The sequence below is a fragment of the Phalacrocorax aristotelis genome, chromosome 3, assembly GCF_949628215.1.
Source record: "Phalacrocorax aristotelis chromosome 3, bGulAri2.1, whole genome shotgun sequence".
NCBI lineage: Eukaryota > Metazoa > Chordata > Aves > Suliformes > Phalacrocoracidae > Phalacrocorax > Phalacrocorax aristotelis.
In genome coordinates, this window is record NC_134278.1 from 101,204,353 (window position 1) to 101,223,186 (window position 18,834).

Consider the following 18,834-nt stretch of genomic DNA (forward strand, 5'->3'; position numbering starts at 1 on the left):
TACTAGAGAAGCAAACACTTCTAGTTCAGAATGACCCTTAAGTGAAAATGGCTGAAAGTTGGAAGGATATTAGGAGGAAGAATTACTTCCTCTCCCTGCTCCTATGCTTTCTGACACATCTGCTTCTGGTCTTGGACTAGGTGGACCAGCCTGGCCAATCTCCTGTTTGTAACACCTTGAATGCACCCATAAGGACTCAGAGCCTATCCTTCAGTTGGTTTTACTCGTTTTGTTTGTTTGGTTTTTTCCAGTTAGCTGCTTGCTCACTGTTTCTTAGCTCCTCCATAAAGCAAGCTAGTAAATGCCATAAAAATCAATACAATAAAACAGGATTTCTCACAGCAGTGCTTTCCATAAGAGGTGTAGGTGCACGGAATAATACCTAACAACTTGGGAATCTTAAATGGATGACAGACAGCTTTGTAATTAGCACACTCCCCTGGAACTTGAATGCAAATGTGTGTTACTTCTTTTTGGAAGAGATGCTTTTTGTGTACGAACAGCTAACATGCTAAATTAATCTCTAAATTAATATGAATAATGACAGCTAAATAAGAAATTATTAGCATGGGATGTAGTTACAGTATAAGATCCATTAACTGCTGCATGTTCAGTAAAACTTATGTAAATACACTATTGATGGCCTTAGAAATATTAACTGTTGGTAAGATCTTCAAGGTGTGATTTTCTTTCTTTTATGTTTTTGTTTTTGCTCAGAGGAATGCAGTAGCATGGATAGTTGATGGCGAATTTGGAGCAGACGACTTCAGTTTAACTTAATTAGTCGTATTTTAAATGGCTTGGGATTTGGTGCAAACAAACATGATTGATAGCTGGACAGACATGCTCGTCATGAAAAAGAACCATTTCTGAAGCCCAGTTGGGGCCAAACATTTACCACCTTGCTTCATAGTAACCAGTCAAGATGAAGCACGTCGTTAGAACGTTGTTGGACACCGTGTTGAAATTACCCCCCCCATCGGTTGTGAAGAACTGTGCTACATTCAGGCTAACCATTGAACTCAGTATATATATTTTTCCCTCCTGCCTTTTTGTCTGGCAGGCTACTGTTCTTGTTGCTCTTCTGTGTAATGAAGTTTAAATGCTTGTTTGGAACACTTTATTTAACAGTTTAGAAGGCTTGATAGAAAGAGTGCTTTAGTCTGAAGAGTATACATTGGATAGGAAAGTATTTCCTTCTCTTGTTTCTCAAGTCTCTCTGCCTTACTTAGCTTGAGATCTTTGCAGCTTGGTTCATGGATTCTAGCCTTGCCCGTTGCGCAGTATATATATCAATTGAGATGATAAACCAATGAACTATGTCAAAAGCACTCTCAGTATCACATTTGACAAAAAGTTTTGTACTTTTCACATAGCTCGTTGCCCTGCAAAGGGGTTAACAGCACAATTTTTTAAAAATAAATTATTTATAGGATTAAAATGACTTCATTTGTATACATTTGGAATTAAAACAATACAAGAAGTGTTGTGAAACACGGTATCACTGATGCTTTTCCGGAGTGTCTGGAGACCCAATCAAAAGCAGTGTCTGGAAGGAGCTTTATGTAGGCAGTGAAGCTTGTTTTAGAAGGAGAAACTCACTGTCCATCTTCACAGATATTTTGGGGGGGTGGGGAAGCATTCGGAGTGTACCACCAGACTAAGAGTTTAAACAAGACAGTCTTTTGGTTTTTTTGATTACATAAATATATGCAACAATGCTCATAAAAGGTAGACTACACCTCGAGGGGAGAATGTGTTGAATCCTTTCTTCACAAAGTCAACATTTTGTAAAAGTAATTAACATACAAATCATAATTAAACGCTTATGATGGAAATTTTTCTTTGTTTGATCAACAAAGGTGTATAGATTTTCTTTTTGAGACTGTACTTTAACTTTGCAGATTTAAATGCCTTTCCCAGACCTTGTTGCAAGCTGGTGCTGTGAACATCTTGACACATCTAGCGATAGTTCCACTAATATCCCGCGTTAAGAAAAGAGGAAGACATAATTTAAGTATTCATTCTTTTTGACATAAACAGATGGCCTGTGCTTCTGCACTACACACAAATTTGTTATGGGATGGCACTGGATTCCCTTTTGCCACCCTGGGTGGAAAGCAGGGAAAGGCATGCCACCAACAATTGGTGTGAACAGAAGTGTGGACTTCATCCTTTAATGAGAGAATAATCTAGTGTCCTGATTAGTCATGTGTGGAAGAAGGGTGGGGGAAGGTTTGCTGGAATTCTGGGAAGAGATGTGTAGCCACTTTGAGTGGGAATGTGGTGTTTAACATAAGCAGTCCCTTTTTTCTTTCCCAGAAAAACAAAGCAAAGCTTAGCGGGTTAGATTTTTTTTTTCTTCTAAGATTGTAGCCATCAGGTGGTGGTGGTTTTTTCTTGCCTTGCGTGTAAACTGAAATCATGTTTAAGATGCTGGTAGTTTGGTTGAAACCAGCCCTGAATCTGACATACTCCTCTTAGTACCTCCAAAATGAAGTAGGAACTTAATGTTCTTATCTTCCATCTAGTACATTTGTCTCAAAATTAAGGTGAATTTCTTCAATAGCAGTTACTGTTCCACAGTACTGGTAATACATGTGTAAACTTAAGACTACAACTCAGTCGACCTTCCACTAGCTAGTTCTAGAGGAAGCTGTTTGTTTCTTTTCCTAGTTAAGACAGTGAGTCAGTCTTGTTCCTGTGGCATCAGTGATGCAGGGAAACAGAAAACTTCCTAAGGTCAAATTTGAGTAAGCTAAACCTTTGGGTTCTAAATAAAAATTGAATAGCTAAATTGTAAACAGTGTTTTATATGTTCAAAACATGGTATAATTCATAACCAATGCCAGTATGTAAATCTTGGGAAGTTACCTTAGTATTGTCTTGCTCTGGAACTTCTGTTTCAAACAAAACATTATTTAGCAAGAGTAAGGAGAATAATCCTGGTTTTGATGTTTCATACAATGGTCTGGCACTACTTGCTTACCTCATACTCATGGGACTTCAATGGGGACTTGAGGCAGGGGCTGAAGGCTGGATCAAATCTCAAGTTTAGATTTAAAGTCTCATATGCACTTCAACAGGCACTTTTAATGTGGTGGCCACCGCTAAACAAAGTGAGACTCCTTACCTGGTACAAGCTGTGTGGGGGCGTGTATGGGCTGATGCCTACTTTCCACTGCAGTGCATTGTAATGAAAAATTTAAACTTAGTACTTCTGCAAAAACACTGCCCCTGTGTTCTGGGGTTTCTCTTCTGGACTTGGTTTGTACCTCTAAAATACACTTCGGGTATTTAGAAGCAGAGTTAGGGTGAAGGACATGTTCCAGTATCTCTACTTTAGTTTTGTGGTGCAGCTATGCAATGTAGAGGAAAGCTCCGTATAGATGGCACCGTTTCCCGAGTGTCTCAATAACAATACGTTGTGCAGCTGTCTGCTTCTCGCAGGTGAAGAGCAGAGATGAGAGAACGGTGAGCGTAATCTTCACTTTGCCACACTACTTGGTCCCACAGTACGCTGACATTATAGATCTAGTGGCAACAACTACCACTCCCAACGTGTAGATTAAAGAGGAACCTAAACTATTTCTAACATGTCACGTATTCATGATATGTGAATTGAAAAGTACCAATACTTTTTGTGCACAGACTGTAAAATGAGACTGGACGGGGTGGAACAAATAAGTTTGCTCATTTGCAACATGTTGATTTCCATGTGCTTAAAAATGTTCATAGGCTGGACTCTAAGGCTGGAATGAGTACACACCTGCAATAAATTACTCTATTTCTAGCTAACAGACCCATGGTGTTAGAAAGTACTGTAAGCGTGTACGCCTTTTGTATCTTTCTCTGGTCAGCTGTAGGCTTAAAATATTCACAGTAGCCCCAGGTTATTGTCAAGGAGGATTTAAAAAAAAACAAACCATGCTGAAGCATTTTATTATCTGAATGTTCTTTAGCTGTTCAGGTAAGTAATGTTCAAGGCACAATGGAGCACAAAAGGGAAAATGCTAGATCTGTCCTTGTTTTGGAGGGGAGGGGAGTGGGGGGAAATGACACCTCTGTTTTTAAATTCCCTCTGTCTTTTCTAAAATTTTCCTAAAGTTAACTTCTTTTTATGATTAGAGCAAAGGTGCAAGCTAGAAATCTATCCAGATCTTGCCAGTTACTTCTCAACTTGGCTTCAAACAGGTAATGTTTAATAAAACTCAGTATGTTCTTGGGAGTTTGTGTCTAGTTGTATATCTTTACACTGCTAAGTTGTACTCCCACCCAAAATCAGTTTCGAAGGCTTCCTTAGCAGGAAACCAGGACTCGTACAATTAGCCGTAGCTTGAGAGGAGCTGTTGCAGACCCAAATGGGGAGGGAGGTAGGGAAAGAGGAACGGACATAAAAAGCAGGATTTACTGACCAATAGATGAACTACTGTAACTGAAGGGGGAGGAGGAAAAATGCACTTTCAATAGTTTGTCCATATTTTTAGCTGCAAAATACATTCATATCTAATTTTTTTTTTGAGATGACTATTAACCCATCCCATAAATGGCTAATCCTCCTTTTGACCTCCGGTCTTTTTCACATTGGCTTGACTCCATTTTCAGCTCCCACACTTAATTTTGAAAACTGCTACATTTAACAATGTTTAGAAAGAAAAAAATGCATTAACTCTGATACCTTTTTAAACAGGGTGGACTTAATTGAAGTGTGCAGTGTTGAACTACTGCTGCAGTAGCTGCCTCTAGTTGTTGAAATAAACTGTAGACAAGTTTTCTGTCTATTAATCCAGATAATCTGGATTCAATAAAACGTCTGTGAGAGTGTTCCTCCCATCTGGTATGAATGTGCGTGTGCGTGTGTCCCATAAGCAGACAGAGAACCAAATGTTCTAGGTACTTGTCATGTTTTATTGCATACTTTGTCGTGTGTATGTGAAGTGTCCTTTGACCAGAAGGTTTTGGTTAATATATTTTTATAAATTTGAAATTCATTGTGCCCCATCTTTTTTTTTTCTTAAACATTTTTCATTCTTAGGGTATATGTGCTAGATTTGAATCTTAACATTTTTAGGCACAGATGGAAAAAGTTATTGGCTCCTTGAAAACACATGGGACAAAATGGATCCTCAAAGCATGTATGTACTTACAAACCAAGCTGTAGAGATCAAGAAAAGAACTTTATTGTTGATCTCAAGATTTCTAAATTGTCAAGATTTATATGGAGTTGTGGTGGAACTAGTTAACACTTAGAGCTTTTGGTATGTAATGACTATTTGCTATGGACTGATATTAAATGTTTCAAAGGATTGCGTTCTTAAACTTTCTGGATTTTTGTTACTCTCCTCGGATTATATTAAGTAGTTAAAAATTTCTTTGCTATATTACATTAAAAACATAAGAACTTTGGGTCTCGTATTTATTTTCACTTGTTTTACTAATTATTTACAGAACACCGTTTTAACTTTTTTATTTTATAAATGTGTAGTATTTTAAACATATCTTTAAAAATTGTTCAATTGGAACTACATTAACTTCTGATTTGTTTTTATTAGGATTTTTAAAAAAAAAAATACACTTTTTCCATGTTGGTGCACAGCACTTAACAGAAATGTTTGTATTCCCTTTCTTTCAATTCAATAAACAGAATAAATAACTGGAATGAATAGTTCTTAGTTTCCCTAACTTCACTTACATGACTATGACTTGGATGTTCATTTCTTGATCGTTAACTATAGATTTCTTCCATATTTGTAGCATTTCACTTCCTCGCTAGGAAATCTAATTGGTGTTTAGCCGAAGATGAATTCTCTCAGTGTTGCGTGCTGGCTTTCCAGTTCTTGATGTTTGGCTCTAATTGACCTCACGCTTGTGTTTTTACTACATTTAGCAGTCGACTTGCCTGTCTCCTGTTCTGTGCTTATCTAACTTGTTGAACAGCTGCTTCTTCAAGGCTCAGTGAGAACCTTGATTCCTTAATGCTGGAGCTTGCTTAAATACCAGAAACAGGGCGCTTCAGGTGATTAGTTGGTTTTGTGGTGGTTGGTTTTTTTTTTGGTAGTTCATATTAAGCAGGTGCTCCTAAAGTACTTATCTCTTGCTTAGACTTCTCTTAAATGGGAGATCAGAGACCTCTAGACTTCTACATGAAGTTGACCTATGCGGCTTCTGTGGCTGAGAGCTCTTGAAGGTACCTCTAAACTGTTGCCTTTGTTCCCTCCAACTTAACCCTGCGTTCTTGTCCCTCTCCCCTGTGCCTTAACACAAACCTCATCTTTGACCTGCATTTTAGGCATTTTTATTCAGCTCTAGCTAATGTTCTCTTAAATAAAAAGCTGTGCCTAAATTTGCCCTCCCCTTCCTGTAGGTTTTCCAAACTCAAACCTTTTGCTGAAATGCATTCAATTTTTAAATTCTTTTACGTTCTACATTGATTACATAAAGACTTTCCTCCCTCTAGGAGCACCTCTGTATTAACTGTATTATTATTACCCTTTGAGCGGTGTTTAGATAATCGTGGCTTAAATGCAGGTGTGAACAGAACGGGCATGCCTTATCCATTTCCACGTGCTGCTTTGTGCTGCTTCCCTTGGGTACTAGCGTTTGCAGGAGGGTTGTTAGATTGCTGACCCACTTCAGCCATAAATGATCCACATGGCAGACAAAAGAAGTTAGTTTTTTGGCTGGGTTTGTTACTGTGTTTCATCTGCTGTCCTATGTCTGCCTTTAACTGGTGAGAAGATTGCAAGAGGAACAGGTATATGATTTCTACAGAACTCTGAAATTTCAGCATATGTAAGATTTAAATTAAGTGTAATTTTTATATTTTTTAAACCCTTCAGATTATTTAAAAGAAATTACATAAGGAACCTGAGAGTAGATGAGCATTTCATAATTAGATTAAATCTAAACTGCCTGAGGTGGGGTACTTCTCCAGAGGGAGTTTCTGTTTAACTCTGTCACTTTATACCCCAGCTTACGGTTTCTGAGCTGCCTGATGCATCGCTCTGCTACGCTGCATGTGTTGCACATGCTTAGGCTATCTACTCACTACAGAAAGATGGCAGCCCCCGTCATCTCCTCACTTTAAAAGATCTATAATGCTCTGAAGAGTAACCAGCGAAGTTTGTACGCCTCTAAGGTTGCCACCAAAGATAAGGTAGTTAATGTGCTGATAAGCGCACGGTGGTCAGTATAGCCTAAATTTTTCTATCACTACCTCCGCTCTCATAATATCCTTAGAGGCAAAAAATTGGGGATTTTTTCTTACCATTTGTACAAAATCCAAGAGAACACCTTGTGAGAAAAAGGATTAAATAAAAGCTATGCCAATACTGAAGAGAGAAAGATTTGCTTTTATGGGCTTATCAGGGTTGCAGGTTGATTGTTAACCTGCATGTAGAACTGTGTTTAGGACTACTGGTAATACTATTTATCCCTGATTTACTACGTTCCATAATACAGAACTATTTTAGAATAAAACAGTGGTTTAGTAGAATGAGGATATAAGTATATTCTTTAATAAAACAAGAGAAATAACTAATAGTATGTTACTGTAATGATTCATTAGGGGGAAATATGCTATTGTGTGTATTTGAACTAATCCTCCCCCTCGCAAGCACAGTACTGTAACAGCTATCTAATCTCTCTGAAAACTGTTGAATGACTAGTATCTTAGCAAGCTCACTAGGTGCTAGACTGTGGGTGAGGAAAAGAGCTTAGTAACCTTGGTTAAAAGTTTGAATCCCTGTAGGCCAACTTCAGCTTTATTTTCATGGATTAAGAGCTTTCTATAAATCACAGCTAATCATTTGAAGGATAAGCTAACAGTCCCCTCATGAAGTTATACTTGCATACCTCAGTTCCAAAGGGAAATATATTCTGGTGTGTGAATAAGAGGGAACCTCTATTTTGGTCTCACACTGATTTATAGTGATGAAGTTAGGTGAATTTTTATTTAAAATTGGTCTAAAGTTTGTCATTGTCTTGAACTCCGTACAGCAAGCTTGGATTTAAATAACCCTGTTCTCCCTTGATGGAGATCCAGAGAGTAGGGAGTTTCTTTTGATTTTTACTACTGTAAAATTTCTGTGCTCTGTGGATCTCCCATGAGATAGATGACTGTAGGATCCTTATTTCCAGCTAATGAACTACATTTTTAGCAATTACAAACACATTTTCCCTGTTGCTAACACCGAGCTCTGTGAAGATCTTGGTTCAGACAGGAAATAGCCCTGTACAGTAAGGAAAGCTTCAAAATCACCAGTGTAATTACTCAGCAGAATTGTAGTCTCTGGAGCCTGCTACTGAGGTTTTCACAACTTTTAAAACACATTGTTAGATATGAATGAACAGAGAATTTTTTTAATATAAAGAGAGTAGAGTGGGAAGTTTGCATTCATATAGAAATATAACTTGTTTAATATTTGACAGCCACCACTTAAAAACATCTGTATTTTTTAGTAGTCTATCATGGTTAATAATTCATTCTTGAGGAAGGAAGACGGGAGGAATCCACAATAACATCCCTCTAGGTCAGGGATATAAATTGAGACCCCCATTTTTATTTCTTTTTTACAGGTACATTGTTCTTTTCCCTTATCCTTTCCTGTCCTGCTCCCATCTCTGAAGAAATACTTCCCTCACTAAAGGAGAACAGAAGCTTTTCATAGTGAGTGATAAATTTTTCCAATTCCACTAGGGAACAGATCTACCCTATCTAATGCCATCACTGTAATTCTGAAGTGCTGCTAGTAAGAAATCATTGAAGACCATGTATCTTACAAACATTTTAATCAAATATAGAGCTCTTACCTCAAAATCATGTCTTTAGAATAAGATAAAACTGCTAGTCTAAGTGGTGGGCATACAGATTAATGATAATGTTTCTCAGTGTAAAACATCATTAATGAAATTTATCTACCGGTAGCACTACAGCAAGGACTTAACTCAAGCAGCTTACTAACGCTGCCCTTTCTCCCAAGAGATGAAACCCAAGATATGTGTAGCACGTTTTTTTCACATTCAGATAACTTAATTGCCTACCATGTAGGCTCTACAAAAGTACTGACATTCCTATTTTGAAGTTTTACTTGCTCTCCTTTTTCCAGACCTATGTCCTGTCTGTATTTTAGCTTTATAAGGCAGTACTTCCTGTAGTTTGATTTTTGTAGTGTCAAGTCATCAGTGGCATGCAGCTGTGGTAGTTATTTCCCTATTTATTTTCTAATGAGTGTAATTTTCAGCAGTTTTTCATCTTTGCATCAGCTGAACTTGGACTCCATCATAACTGTAAAGCCAACCTTTTCCTAGAACAAACATTGAACGGAAGGTATCTAGAGAAATCAAGCTTCAATGTTGTCTTTTCATTGCTGGTCATGAAAACCATCTGCTAACTACAGCTATACGCCAAAGAACAAGTACTTGAGAAGGAAAAGCTCATACATTTTAGGACTTGATCACAGAACCGTATTTTTGATGTGTTCCACTTGATGGGTTTGTTTCAAAAAACCTGTTTCTATATACATATACGTATACGAAATGTAAAGACAGTGAGAATACAAACTCAGGTTTATGTACGTATCACTGATGCAAAAGCCACAGAAAAAGAACTTACTTTGCTGTTGTCTTTGAAGCAGAGTCACATCAGAACTGGGTTGTGGTTTACCAGACCACCCGCCTGAGCTAGACATACTCTTGATTCACTGACTGGATATGGAAAGAGCAGGTTCTTGGAATAGTGACTGCAGAGAGTCTTTTGCTCTGTAACCAACCCCAACCCAGGTGCAATGTGATGCTTACTTTGCATGGAGGTCTATGATGTATTTCAGTGACAAAATAGGAGTTAAAGGGAAAAAGCAAGTATTCATCATGTTTCTTATTTATGTTTTTCACTCTATGCACAAGCGTCACCACTTCACCAAAGGGACCTTAATCCATCCCAACACAAGACTTCATGCAGGTTGTCAGAGGAAGGGGTGAAAAGCATAACTTTTATTCTACTGCTTTTTAGCTGGGAAAAAACACTGACACAAAGACGCAAGCTGTGCTACTGTCCCACTTTAAAACCTATGTTCTAAGTGCTGCTTCTAACTAGGCTCTAAAAGGACAGCTTGACAGCCAGGGGCACATCCTGACACCTTTCAGTAAGAAGCAGACATCAGAGCTACACTTAAATTTGTTCTGGAACTACCATTATTATCAACCCATGCAAGCTGAAATGAGTTTCCCTTCTCACCATTTAATTCCTGTGAGACCAGTTCTATAAGCAAGGATTTCACCTTACAGAAGCAGCAGCCCCAGCAGTTTGGGTTGTAAAGGAACAAAAACAACGGCTACACAAATCCAATGTCTTTTGAAAATATTTTATGTTAAAAATACAGAAAAATATTTCTTGTTCAAAGAGGAAAAATATACTGCATGACGACACTGATATAGGTATGTTCGGAAGGTGTCTGTGGCTCCACAACCAGTCACTGGAGTGATGACCCAATTTGGCAGCTAATGGTTCTTTTTCAACTTCTCAATCATTTATCAAAGCCAGAATCATACTGTGACAAAACAGAAAACATAATACCGGTGGGTTACTGAAGCATGTGCAAGTAGGAACAGCTATTTCTTTCACAAGAGAACTGTGCTTGATCCTGAAATAGAAAGCCAAGGCAACTATGCCATGTGCTTTGCTTACAAAGACAAGGCCTGCAGAAGCAGTACTGCTGTAGAAGAACAGTAATTCTTCCATCGTGGAGTAAGCTGCCCCATCACAGAACTCATCCATTTCTGACTTAGCCAGATCAACCTTATTTTCTAAAACAGAACTTGTAAAATAAACTTGGTCCTCAAGATGATTTCCATTCTAAATAGGCTAATTATTCTAGGTGCTGAAATCATGTAACTCTTAATATTGTACTTATAGTGGCTTTGAGATTAAGGAGTAGTCCAACTTTCCAAACAATGTTTGATCAGAAAGAATAAAGGCATATAATGAGCCCGCAGATAGCTCTCAACATATATTATTGAGGCTTAGCAGGATGCAAAAAGATAAGACACAAATACCAGCAATTACACTAGTAGAACAGAGGAGATAAAAATAGCTGGCAGACATTCCTTTGTTCTGTGGGAGCAATTTTTGAAACTAACCTGTAAAGGTACATGAAGAAACAGAGCAGGTGAAAGCCTAGTTTAATCATGGCTTCCTTCATGTGTGATTTCAGTTGTCCTCGGTTATGGATCTCTGTGGGATCAAATACCCCCATGTTTCCACTTGGCACCATAATGTACCTGAAAGTTTAAGAGAAAAAAAACCAAAACAAAACAACATAAGTATAGTCATCAAAACATTAGGGAGTGTCAGGTGAAGGGGAGGGGGAGAGCTTGCACAGAAGAGACTTTCATCTGAAGAGCTGTTTCACAATTCAACATATGGGAGCTCTTTTCTAATTCTATTTCAGTTTCAGGATATTGCATGTATCTCTGTCACTACAACCCACAAACAAAGAAGAGAACAAGAAGTGCTAAAAGCATCAGCCCAGCTTCCCATATAATAAATAGGAGAGTTTCCAGGTAATAGCTGATTCTGGTTCATTTTATTTGCTGTTTGCAGTTACTTGGTGTTACGAAGGAAATGTCCAATCACAGTGGAAAGGTGCATTAGATGAAAGGGACTGGAAAAGAATTAATTCAGCTATGAATTTTTAGTGATTTATTTACAAAAAAAACCCCACACAGATAGTCACAAACTCCAGTAGTCAAAATGAATTAGCATAAGACAAAACAAAGGATCTGTGTATGATTCCCATCTTTGTAACCATCCTGCGTTATCTCAGCAGAGACACTGAGGCTGACAGGATGAGAGACTGGGCAGACTGAAGTAGTTCAAGTGCTGCTGTCCAAACCCACATAAGAACAAAACCTGAGAGAAACAAAGTGAAATGTAAGCAAAAGGAAGAATAAAATGAACAAAACTAATGTTTATGTCCTGTGAAAATTCAACAACCAGCATGTTCTTTTGTCATAACCATTACTCAAGAGAGCAAATGCAAGCACATGAAGCTCTCATTCCAGCTGAGCTCAGCCTATAACAGTATTATTATTTCATTTAAATGTCATACAGGCTCTACCTTCCCGGAATAATGCCCTTTCTACATGGGAATCTACCTCTTGGTCTTACATCTGAGCAAAAGTAAGGCCTTAGAACAGAACATTTCTTGATTTTCTTTATATACTTGAAGAATGGCACCACTTGTACTCCAAAAGGCATTCCCCATCTCTTGCAACATTCATTTCAATAATAGGAAGGGAAGAAAGGGAACAAGAAACAAGGATGTTTTCTCGCAGCAGCAGGAGACCAAAAAAATTAAAACGACCACAGTATTTGTCTTTCTTTCACAGAGGCATTAAAAAGCACTGCAGCATATTTGATTAATAACAAAGACAATTATGTGCCATTACAAATAGTTCATGTGAAATAAAGTTTGAAAGTCTTTTCTAAATTTGAAGTTTTACACAATTGTTCTATTTTTAGTATTATAACACAAATTATTGTCCATTTACTGGAAATGTAATGCATTTTATTGGAATAAAAGGAAGAACACAGGTTTCCTGTACCGATTTATCCTAGAAATAGAGTGCATAGTTTTCTTATATCTCTAGGAGTGCCATAAAGGAAGTATTTATTAATTTTGCTTTTTAAGAAGAATGATAACACTTAAACAACTTAATTAAAGCTTGTGGAATTCAGGAGGTAGTTTTTCCAAGAGACCCACAAGCTAGTACAGCTTATATTATACATCTAAGAAACTGTAGGCACGGACACAACGATGCTAGATGCTCACAAACAAAACTCAAGCCCGTTGTCATACTCCAAACAACAAAAAACTGCAGCAAAACCACCCAGACCAGAAAACTGTCAGCTTTAATGAAGATACACGTAGGTGCCTCCAGTATCTCCATTCAGTGGAAGTGGCTGCCACAGCAACAGGACATTTCCCTCCAGATGACACAATTTTATAAGGGCTGTGGAAGTCCTGGCCAGAATTTTCACTGTATTTTAAAGATAGGGTTTCTTACCTTTTCTTTTTTCTCCTCCATTTTTAAGAGGAGTATAATCTACATAAAGACATGACATGAATCACATTATTTTGACCTACTGTCTCAAGCATGTCTATATAACAAAGAAGAAAGGGAAGTGTTCAACTTTAAGAGTTGCTTTCTTTTTTGCCTAGTCACATTCAACATTTACTTTATAATTCTGCTTTTATACAGTAGCAGGGCTAAGAAACATTTAAGAGCTAAAAAATATCTATTTTGAAATATTAGATTTCAAATAAGCTGCTTCAATATCTAGTTTTAAAACAAGAATGTAAGACAAAACTATGTCTCACTGGAGATTGTATAAGACACTACAAAATTCAGCAAAAGGTAAACCAAATTAAACGAGCATCTGAGTATGCTGAACAAGAAGAGCCAGTAGGATGTCACAATAAACATGCTGCAGCTTTGAAAGTCTTCGCTGATGCTGTTTTCTACCAATTTATCTTCCCTGGGATTTGTTTCTGATGCCCCTTTCACACAAAACCTCTCTACGTTCACAGAAATCACTGAGAATATTAGTAAATTAAGCCAATACTGCCTGTAACTGTGCCATTTACTTATCAAGATTAAGCAGGTTTTGAAGGAAAGAGAATAAGAGGAAGGGATTATTATCCTACCTTTCTCTCTATTATCATTCAGATATACGACAAAGCACAGACTTCTTCAACCTCAACACAACTATTTTGATTTCTGTACTCATCTTGGAGTAGAATGATAACCTTAAACCTTCCTGAATTCACGTGCAGCAACATTTACTCCAGAAATTGGTTCTCTGAATACTGTAACATATGAAGAAGATTCAAATGCATTCAGCTGATGCTGGAAGCTTGCACAATAATGGGTTCACACTTCGTCTATCCCCGCTTAATCCTAGTTTAGCAATTGACATCTTCTCCTCTCTTCAGTGTATTCAAACTACTCTACAGTCCACCAGTTTTCTGACTACCATATCTTTTGTCCACTGAACACTGGGTCAATGCAGGTTCTATTCCAATTCATCAGATTTCCTTTACATTGCTAAACAACGCACTTGCTTTTGCAGACCTTTAACTCCTCCACTACAGATGGGATATTCCAGGCTATTAATGTGGGTGAAACTGCTCAATCCTCAGAAAGAAGGCAGGATTAGCAACACAGGCTTAACATTTTCATCTCTTGTGGTAGGACAGGCGAAGTATCATATTTTCATATTCATTTATTGCCTACACCACACATCTAAAATTGAGGAAACAATCCTGGATTTTAGGATATTCAGAGTGTCCACCCCACGTATGACAAATACAAAATAAGAGCCATCAATTCAAGACAGCAATCAAAGCTTACTGCCTGAAGCGTGGAAATAGAAATAATTGTACCTTTTAAAATTCTCTCTGACCAGGTTTAGAAGGAAAAGCAAGTGGCTACTTTAAACATTAACATAAGTAAGCAAAAGGAAGCAGCAAAATGGTAACCAGTACAACGAATCTTCAAACCTTCACAAAAAATGCATTCTCTCCCTAGTGTCTCTGTAGAAACAGTCCAGCTTAAATGAAAGCCGAAGGCAAACTCCGTACTTGCCAGCAGATGCCAACAGGAACACCGGTCATTTTGTGCAACAGTGTATAATACAGTTGTACATATGGATGGCCAAACAAAACTATCCCTATGTTGCCATTTAGGCAACATTTGTTTATTAAGCACGCAAGTTATACTGCCTCATGTTACTCCAGCTTAGAAACATTTGAAGGCTTTGCAAGCAGTTTTGAGAAAACGGGCGATAAATGCATGGCTATTTTGCCCAAGAACAACGAGGTTATCAGTAAAGGGATCCTCAACTTCTTTTTAATGACAGCTACGAAACCTTGTTTTATTTTACCAGCAACTCAACCCATCCCTGCAAACAGTTAGCCCTAGCAGCTTCAGGCAAAAAAGAACTGCAGCCAACTTTTCATACCTATGTTTTAAACATTTGGTCTTTTGGACTTCCTGTAGTACGGTGATTAGAGGTAATTTGCGACAAACCCACGCCCAGTTTTCATTAGCGTAACACCTGTAAAGGTGCAAATCTCTGCACATCAAATGGTATAAAGTAAAAAGAACATTGTTGAACCGATAGTCCCAATGTTACCACACGGAAACCCCTGCATGAGTAAACCATTTCAAAGCGATGGACGGCCCAGTATACAAAGACCAGTAACTCTGATAGCTGTCATAAGGTGAGAAGTCTGCAAACCTTTCCAAATACAAAGAGGCAAGATGGGGGACCAAAAACAATGCAAATGAGGGGGAGAGACAAGACAGTAAATGAAGGAGGGTGTGTGGGATAACACCACAGCCCCATGGTTTTACAGCCATTGGCCATGCTGACCTAAGTACTTCTATGCTGATATCTCTGAGGCATGAAGGCGCAGCAGGAAAAAAAAAATTTAACAACTACGTTTGCAGCACTACTTCATAATCCCAATTAACGTGCTATTGTTTCCTGTGAACTTGGGAATGACTCACAAATGAAGATCCCTGGGCACTAAAGAGAACGCAAGGAAAGGTCAAAAGCTTCATAACCTTTACACTGTTGGGTTTCTTGTAATTTTAATTGCAAGGAGAGGAGAGTTTTACATTAGTTAGATCCATGAAGGCTGTTAGCAGCTCAAGAACACAACTGAAACTTCTCATCATGACATATTATTTACTTTCATACTACACTTAAAGCTAAACTAGTAACGGGGGGGAGGGGAGCACACAAACCCCTTTGCACTTACCTATATATATTCCATGTTGCTACTGGCAAATTAAGGAGAAAGATGAACCAGTGCAATGAAATAAGCATTAATACAGTTACAACAGCATGGCCAATCACCTCAGGGACCACCCACTGTAAAAAGGGAAGAAAAGAAAAAAGTTACATGCGCAAATATAAATTCCTTTCTGGAAAAGATCCATATGGAGTTGTCATCTGATTCTAATCATATCAAACTCAGAAAATTCAGGGAAGAAGAAAATTCATGTGATTTCATCCCAATATCGGGAAATTAATACCTTCAGACAGATTCCACGAGTAAGCCAGAAATCAGACCCTAAGATATAATAACAGAGGTACTTTATCCAAGTATTACAACAATTAGTAGATAGAAGCACAGCAGCTGTTTGAACACAACTGTATGACACAAGCATTTAAGGGAGTTAAGAAAGTATACAGTGCTCATTTGAAATCACTGCAGAGAACATTGGATTTAGGAATGGGAGAGGCAGATAATTAAAGTCTGTACAGACACAGGACATGCAACACCCTCAGGCTTGGAACAGATAAAAAAGTTAATCAATATGAAAACTGGCATAGTAAAATTGGGTCAGCGCCTGGCAATGACACATTTTTGGCTTGATAGTACCCTGTAGCATTCTCTCTTACATTAAGAAAGAAAATACCTTTAAATCAAAGTCAGCACCCATGCGGGAAGGCCACAATGATTTAATGAAATCAGTTTCAAGCAGATTTGGTTAAAAAGGTACTTTTCCTTATCACAGTAAAACACTCTACTGTTCAAGAGAGATTAGCAATTTTGCAGAAGCATCAGAGAAAGTTGCTATGAAGATCCCAGAGGTCAGTCATGAGTGGACACCCTTGGTGTGGCACACCTACATGAACAAAAGCACAGAACTCAAGAGCTCTGCAAAGAGTTGAGTCTCAGTCCCACGAATTTAGAGTAGCAGCCCATCTCGGAGCACCGAGGGTCAGAAGAACAGCCTTTCATGACTGAATTCGCTGAAAAATGGTTATCCGACAAAGACAAGCAGACTGAAATAGAGGATGCACGCAAAATATTGCCCATCAAGGCCCTTCAGATAGCATCACAGATAACGGGTGTAATGTGTAAGATGAAGGACTGTTTTCTTAAACCATGTTAAACGCAAAGCAGAATACTTTACTTTATTGAGTTTTGAGCAGCATGATCTAGCGTTAATGTAGTCACATTCCAAATCTGATAGTGTAATTATCTGAAGTCCAAGATAAGGAAAAACGGTAAGGTAACTCAGAATACACAAAGCTTTATTTTTATCCAATAAGTTGGGGAGAGCACTCTGCTCTCAGAGTAGACTGTCTTGTTCTACAGCTGATCTGCCAAAGACATATTTCAATCAATTACAACTCATTCCTACTTTAGATAGGAAGTTAGGCCACATTTTATCATCAGGCCAAGTAATTTTATTATGTTTTTCCAACGGCAACTGTTGCACAAGTGCTAAAGTTCAGTTTAACACTTAGACTAGGGAGGCAAACTTAATATTTTTAGTATCAGAATTATTACTACAACACTTGAAACCAGAACTTAAAAGGAAGAAAAAGTTAAGGCACGTTTTAAACTCTCCTCACAATAAAGTTAAATAGTGCAGCTTTAATAAGGGGATCTACTCTTTTTACATTTACAGCAACATTGGGTTAATTCATACTTTGCTTGGAAATAAGAAGGTAACATCATTATCAAACAAACTTTCAGCAGCAACTGAAATGGGAAGATTTCAGACAGAAAAGACCCCTCAAAGAAGGCTTAGCATGCACATATGTTCATCATCATGTTGTGTCCTGTACCATGCTCCTTTTCTCCAAGAAAATGAAAAAGCATGAGATTTTTTTCTCTCTCTAAACATCAGGTAATCTTTTCATTTTTCAACAAAGAGCCTATCCTTCTCAGATTATTTTCTTTCTGTGCTTTTTTTTTTTTTTGTTAGGAGAACTGGGTAGATCCTGAAGTAGCATGAGGGACAATTCTCTTTTATTCAGGGGGGGAAAAAAAAAAAAAGCCAAATTAGTGTTTTGACAGGCGAACAACACCAGACAGCGAAAACTGCTGGCAAGTTTGTAACAAAGAATAAGGAAATTCTGTTTGCCGAGGAACTCAGAGTCATCTTAATGTACCCTTACAAGCAACAGACTATCGTCCGGCCATGTATTTTCAGGTCTGCGCCGTTCCCGAGGGCGTGAAGGTACTCTCAGTCCCCTCTCCCCTACATGACACCGAGCACACACAGCTCCCGCCGCGGCGCGATGTGCCTCCCGCAGCGCCGGCCCCCGGCAGCCCGCAGCCGCCACCGGAGCCCCGGCGCTCCCAGCAGCCGACGTGCTTCGGGCGCTGAATCACCCGCCGCCTCCCCGTAGCGAGGCACTCCCCGCCTCCAGCTCCCGCGCTCCTCGCCCCGGGCGCCCCGCTCCAGCGGCCATTACCCGGCCCCGGCCCCTCAGGCCCCGCCGACCCCGGCCCCGCCGCCCCCCCTTCAGCAGCGCCTCAGCGGCGCCTCGCGCCTCAGCGGGGCCGGCCCACCCCAGGGCGGCGGGGGAACCGCAGTCCCGGAGGAGAAGGATACGAAGTAGACGGAGAGAAAAATGAGGGCGCAACAGTCAATCAGCGAGAAGATGAAGACCACCGACTCCATCCCGCCGCCGCGGCCGCCGCCCTCCCGGCCGCCGTAGGCCACGCCCCCTCCGCCCGAGCAGGGCCGCACCACGCCCCTCGGCGCCGCGCAGCGTGCCGGGAAGTGGAGTTCCCGCGGCAGCCGGGTGGCTCGTCTCTGCCCTCCGTGAGGGCGATGTCGGGGATCCCACGTAGCCCTGACGGAGGGAGGAGGGAGAGATATTGAAACTTAATAAGCGGTGCGGCGGGTGAGAGGGGGGAGAAGGGGTCGCGCCCGGACCGGGACACCTCCGCCAGGCCGCTCTGCCGATGCAGGCGGGCAGTTCGAAGGGGGTCCTTGCGGAGGCGCGGCTGAGGAGGC

The 18,834-nt window shown here is 39.5% G+C and overlaps 2 protein-coding genes across 2 annotated transcripts in view; one reads left to right on the plus strand and one right to left on the minus strand.

The window, feature by feature from the left end:
- The window catches only part of WDR26 (WD repeat domain 26), a 29,127-nt gene extending 27,289 nt beyond the window's left edge, over nt 1-1,838 (plus strand). The window contains exon 14 of the mRNA XM_075088774.1: nt 718-1,838. Within this exon, the coding sequence (XP_074944875.1) occupies nt 718-743 (26 nt within the window). The 3' untranslated portion in view covers nt 744-1,838. The remainder of the gene's footprint in view (nt 1-717) is intronic.
- An 8,507-nt stretch (nt 1,839-10,345) lies between these two features.
- Nucleotides 10,346-18,520, minus strand: CNIH4 (cornichon family member 4). Its single transcript, XM_075088781.1, has 5 exons — nt 18,427-18,520; nt 16,993-17,061; nt 15,828-15,940; nt 11,137-11,277; nt 10,346-10,547 (listed from the first exon to the last, which is right to left on the minus strand). Exons 1-5 carry the CDS (start codon nt 18,493-18,495, stop codon nt 10,520-10,522), a joined length of 420 nt encoding a protein of 139 aa, XP_074944882.1. The 5' UTR covers nt 18,496-18,520; the 3' UTR covers nt 10,346-10,519.
- Nucleotides 18,521-18,834: the final 314 nt, after the last annotated feature.